General features: G+C 35.3%; 1 protein-coding gene across 2 annotated transcripts; it reads right to left on the reverse strand.

Annotated features, from left to right (window-relative positions):
* Positions 1 to 331: 331 nt before the first annotated feature.
* On the reverse strand, positions 332 to 5,705 carry LOC105803601 (uncharacterized). 2 transcript variants are annotated; one of them, XR_008190986.1, is made up of 6 exons: positions 5,079 to 5,705; positions 2,574 to 2,610; positions 1,862 to 2,098; positions 1,726 to 1,773; positions 541 to 1,005; positions 332 to 436 (listed from the first exon to the last, which is right to left on the reverse strand). XR_008190986.1 is itself a non-coding variant. In XM_012635860.2 (5 exons), exons 1-5 carry the CDS (start codon positions 5,381 to 5,383, stop codon positions 604 to 606), a joined length of 1,029 nt encoding a protein of 342 aa, XP_012491314.1. In that variant the 5' UTR covers positions 5,384 to 5,704; the 3' UTR covers positions 332 to 603. The 2 variants fall into 2 exon arrangements, 1 of the variants encoding a protein (XP_012491314.1); XM_012635860.2 differs by having other exon boundaries at positions 332 to 1,005; positions 5,079 to 5,704.
* Between the last annotated feature and the right edge of the window lie 418 nt (positions 5,706 to 6,123).

A 6,123-nucleotide genomic window follows, 5' to 3' on the forward strand; every position in this document is an offset into this window, starting at 1 on the left:
ACTTTAATTCTCACGCACAAACATTAAACATAGCAATGCGACTGCACCTAAAGGGTTTCACTAACTATTTAAGCTCCAGTGCAACCGATAACCACCGATACCATGTCCAAATTATGAAAAGAAAGCTGGAGAAGTTTAAGCTACGCTACGGCACATTCTTGGATAGTTTTGACTTTTGAGCGGTGATAGGGGCACTGTTTAATCCATCATACTAGATTATGTATAAGAAAAAAGAAGATAATATAAAATACACACAACGATCATCATGTTGGTGTTTAAAATTTCAACACAGTAGAGTTCTGCCAATACGAAAAAGAAGCACACGAATACATAGCCCAAAACCAGTATATTTTCATTTAGATTCGGACTGTTTGATTTCACAGCTATGGATTTATAACGGAAGATTTTTTAAAACTTGAATTCCACTTTGTTTGATCTGAAAGATACATACAGAAAAATTTTAACATTTTATGAGAATCATCACACACTCATTCTCAAAATATTACAAAAGCTCAAGGTTAAAAAAGGAAAGTAAATTACCTCAAACAGGATACATCTGCATGCTTTTTTTTTTTATTTTTAACATGTTCTTTGTGTAAGTAATCACCAAACTAAGCCCTTTTTTCGTCTAAACCTATCAACACGGTCTGTGCTCATTCGAGACTTCTCAGGCTTATTTGACTTCTTAGACTTCTCCAGTCGACTATCTAAGCTGTTTCTAGAAACTTCTGGAAGGTCAGCATCCAGTTTAAAAGTATCCGAAGTTCCACCATCAGGTGGTTTTGTCTGATTGTCAGAGTTCACCGCTATTTTTTCAGAACCATTTGTGGCTGCTTTTGATTTATGTAGAGACAGTACAAATTTCTTCAAATGTCTAATGAATTCTGGGTAGAGCTCCAGATTGCAATGTCCTCCTCCGTTTACCCATAAAGGATCGTACTTATTCTTGCAAAGCTCCCAAAGCTGTTTACCATGGGAACAATCAACCACTTCATCAGCTGTCCCCTGCCAACAGAAAATGAATTAAAAATAAAAAAAGGAAACTAGTACAAGCTTCCTTGGATGTCACGACCTGTATTCTGGTCCATGACATGTAGATGACCTAACTTGTCAAAGGCTCAAAGCTAACCATGGTCACTACTCACCCTAAATTGATAATGTAAAGGAAAAACGAGAACAATATCGAACTGCTCTAGTGCTGGGTTCAAAGACCCAAAAAGGCTCAAATTTATCTGTTTCTTTCCAGTCACACACACACATTCACTCTGTTTCTTAATAGTCTTAAATTCTTGAAACCTAAATGCATGGCACAACACGTAGTGCTAAAAGATAAATTAATTCATTAGAAACTCTAAAATGAAATTGATACTAGCAGAAAATGCTGTTAAGTTCATTAATTTAGCATCAGAATCTCAATAATCTATTTATAGCCAGAACAATATAACAATCTAAACTGATTAAGCTAAAGCACCTGAAGGTGTATGAATATTCATTTAGAGCAAGTATTTTGATTGATAAATGACCCGGGATGTTTTTGTCAAGATTGAATTTTCTAGAAACCAAATAGGTTCTTTTATGTAAAAAATGCCAAAAACTGCTGAAATAATTAATTACCAGAACCATATAACAAATATTAACGTGTCAAATAAACAGAGGCTAGAGAAAGAGAAGGGAGATAATGGTGATGAAACAAGATGGAGAGGAAACAATGGAAGTAATACTTACATGAATTACCAAAACCTGACAGTTCACTGCTCCAATTTTGTCAATATTCTGAAAATTAGAATGGGAAAAAATCTGGTAATGAAGGTCAACAAGACAAAACAAGAAAATATAAAAACAGTGAAAAATGCAGACTTACCTTATAAATGTCAAACCAGTATGTCCTTTTGACAGGGTACAATACTCTCATGCCAGACAAAATTGGGCTATGAAGAACAACGCCTCTCAAGTTCGGCAAACGAGAAGCAAGATCAACAGTAGGTCCACTACCAACTGACTGACCATACAATATTAACTGTTCATCTTTAACTCCATACTCTTCCTTAAGGCACTTATAAGCTGCATCTATGTCTGCATATGTATTACACTCTGTTGGCTGTTTCAAATAAAAGAAGGTGACTATTAGAATACAAGTTTTTAGCAAGCAGTAAGATGTTCGTTCATTATGTACAATAAATCAGAATGACATGACTGCTCAAATCTTGATACACATTGAACATAGCCAATTAATGAGAGAGCCCCACAGTACTAGCAAGAACTTAACTAGTGTGTAAGATATCAAAATTAAGGGTTAAAAATAGAAACCTGAAAACATTTCTATCAACCAATACATTTAGATATTATATAATAAAGAAAAGCTGCCCAACAGGCTTATTACACTCAGAGCAAAACTATTGCAGTAAAATGAACACTGTTCTATTAGCAGAAAAGGAGGAAAGGATTGGCCAAAAACTAACTGTGTAATTATTTAAAATGCCCATTATGATAGTTGAATTGCTACAGCTAATATGAATAAAGGCAACTTTTGCTCCCGAAATTGGCAACTAGAGAAGAGAAGCAAAGAGACCTACCTTTCCAGTTGATTGTCCATAGCCAGAATAATCATACCTAGAAAAGAATGAGTGACATTAGGAACAGAAAACAAATGAATATATATATAATAAATGGCTAGACTAAAATAGACCTATCAAGCACAAAGATGATAAAACATTTTCTTTTCAGGAACTCTAATTATCTGTACAATCATGTCATGTCTAAAAACAATCCCAAGAATAATTTATAGGATAAGATATCTAAAAGTTCCTTTTTGCATTATAATTCACAAAACTTTGGAATGCGCTATACATCTAAGGATTGAAGTCTCCCTTGATCAGTTTCTTCTACAAAAGTCTCCACAGGAGAAAAATGTGCTCAGTTATTTAAGTTCAATAGATAATGCAAAGTCAGTGCCTGCTTTGAAAGCAAACTTTTATAGTTTTCTCTTGGAAAAATTTTATCTACAAGGAAGCATTAAGCTTGCTTTTTATTTTTTAAAACCTTCCTGGCTGTTTACATAGTTATGGAGAGCACCTACAACAAACATCAGAAGTTTGACAACAGACAGAAGACAATCATTTCCAAGCTGCCAACATTTGTTATTTACAAGAACAAGAAAACGCATATCAGCGTAAGTCACAAGAAATTTGAAAGAGTTAATGGTTACCATAAGGCAACATACAAAGATCCAACTTGACTGTACAGCAATTACAGCCCTAAAACACTAAACTACCGCTTAAAAACTTCTTATAAATCATTTTCTAGAAGTAGAAACAGGGCCAAAAAGAACTTCCTTACAGAAGTGGTTGATTATTAAGTCAGTAAGAAAAGCTAGCAAATATTATTATTTGCATTGTTCCTACATTTGCATAACATAATCTAACATAACTGAAATAACATTATCAATAATTATCAGTCATCACTTTGGAGGTTAGGTGATAATAATTTAGTCGCTACAACTTTGCAGTCCGCCCAAACAGCATGGAGTTGTACTCTGATCAATCAACTACACAAAACAAGAAACTTGACCTTAAAAAGGAGAATGTTTCCTTCTCTTTTCTTTCACTTGATCCCAATTTTGCACCCTGACCAATCAACTGTACAGACAGTATGGCTTGAGCTAGTTGCATGGGATCCTAAATTTGACCTTAAAAAGATAACGTTTCCTTCTCTTTTAGCACTTTATCCCAGTTATATGTCATCAATAACTTCTGTAGTATATCTTTAAGTCATAATAAAAACTTACATGTGACCAACCTCCATTTACATTTTTGTCCACTGGCATGACAAACACTATGCTCATCATACTCATACTGCAGCCCGAGTTACTAAATATCTAGCTTTTCCAAATGAACATAGATAAGCAACAATGAGAAGATCCCATCAACTTCAAGGATTGATGGTAAATATAGAATAAAAGTTCTGGATGTGGTAATGGCAGAGAAGGAAGGAACAGAAGCAGAATAATTCATAAACATGGGAATTTATAGGAAAATAATGCAGCAACATAATAGAACCTAATAATCAAAGGAAGTCAAGATTGCATTGTTCCAAAGTCTACAATAGGACACAGTAAATTTAAGCATCCATAATAGTATCCTGAAGCATAAAATAAAAGCTAGAATATTCAAAACTTGAGAAATGTCTCTTAAGTTAGTCATAATGCCTCAATAGTAACATAGGGCTATTATGAAGGTGTGATCTATATTCTATAGAAACAGAACATCCAGTTAAAGGACTACACACTTCTCGAACATTCTAATCATGTGCCTACAGTTTTTCTTTTTTCTTTAACAACATTGCCTGCATGCCAATGTCCTTAGGGCTTCGGCATTAGCATCGAAGCACTATTTGCAAATATGTATAACCAATAACATAAAGCTCCTCAATAACAAGCAAGTAACCGTAACTAATATGACCCTGCCATAAACCATCTTCTTCAACATTGCCTTCAGTCCACGATCAGTAAACAGAAAAAAAAATATCCCAAAGTATTTAAATCACGTTTGAACAGTATCCATGCTCAATAATATTGCAAAAGTCCGCACATTGAAGAAACAATAGAAGGAAAGGATAACAAATAACCGGTCACCCCTAAGAAACTTTAACTCAACAACATCGCCTTCACCACTAACTCTTTGTCCAAGTCTCTCTTTCTCCTATATTTTTTTTATTCTCTCTCTCTAGTACTGCACAAATGAAGCCAATTAAAGTAAAACCATTAGCTCAATCTTACAATATACCATAATCAGCATAACTTTCACTTACTGGTAACCAGAATCTCTGTTCTCCCCCTAACTAGCTTCAACCTCAATAATACAGCTGAACATAAGGCAAGCAAGTTCCACTTCACCAGAATTTTCCAACACTTATAGAACCCTAAATCCCCCAAAATCACAAGCAAATCAGACCAAACCCAAACGAACTACTTTACTAAGCTAAAAGAAATCTAATACAATTAAAACAGTAAAAGCCTAAGAAGCCAACTTAAAATATCATGTTCTATATGTTGCAAAAATTATGAAAGAAAATAAAAATACCCCATAAGATTAACCCGCAGGCGATTACACAACTCGACGAAAAGCTCAAACATTTGTCCTAAATCAGCGGCATTTCCATGAGAATACAAGAGAGTAGCGGAAGCCTTGGGGTGTTTTATATGGACGGCGACGATGTCGTTCCCGCGGCGCGTGCGTAGCTTCAAGACGTCGACACCGTCCCTCCTCGGTACCTCTGGTATGTAAAGCTGACCAGCGCATAACTCGTCCTCTAGCACTCTGTATGACGGCGGATTTGGCGGGAAGAACGCAAATTTCGCGGCAATCGAAGACGTTACTCCTCCCATCTTCTTCTTAGCACCAGACGTTGTTCATCCTTCATTAAAATTACCAAAATAAGTCACTCTCCTCAGAAACCTCAAATCTCAATCACCAACTTCCAATCTCCTTCAGATCTTTCTCATTTCATTTAAGATAGAAGGAAAATGAGAGAGAAGGAAAATGAAAACGAAGATAGGTGGCGCGTGGAATGGTAAGGGAGGCGCGTTGAGACGGGAGCTGCCGTAACGAAGCGAAGTTTCTTTAAATGTTTTGAGAGATGGGAAATGACAGCTAAATGGGATTTTATCCATTAAAAGGGAGGTAGGAAAAAGCAAGAAGGCGCGTGGGCGTGGGCGTGAGCGTGAGCGTGAGCGTGAGCGTGGGTATAGGAAGGGTCGCCTGACGGCGACTTTGACAAATGATATGCACATGGCATGTGTGTATGTATCTCTTTGGATCTTTAGTCACTTCACTAGAATGATGGCCGCTTTGCATGGATCACTTTTATTTTAATAAATTCAAATAAATAACTAAAATTAAATATTGATGTTTGCTGGTTTTTTACTAAAATGGGGTATAAATTTTTTTTATTGAAATGGGGTATCAAAAAAATTATTTACCTAAATGGGATATTTTTTTCATTGTTGCCTATATCAGATGCGCTAATGAATAAAAAAATATTAAATTTTTTTTTAATGGCGCCTATTCAATGAATATTTTATATTAAATTTTTTTATAAAATATAATTAAATATTTTCCCAGGTCA

Source organism: Gossypium raimondii, chromosome 11, assembly GCF_025698545.1.
Source record: "Gossypium raimondii isolate GPD5lz chromosome 11, ASM2569854v1, whole genome shotgun sequence".
NCBI classification, from domain to species: domain Eukaryota; kingdom Viridiplantae; phylum Streptophyta; class Magnoliopsida; order Malvales; family Malvaceae; genus Gossypium; species Gossypium raimondii.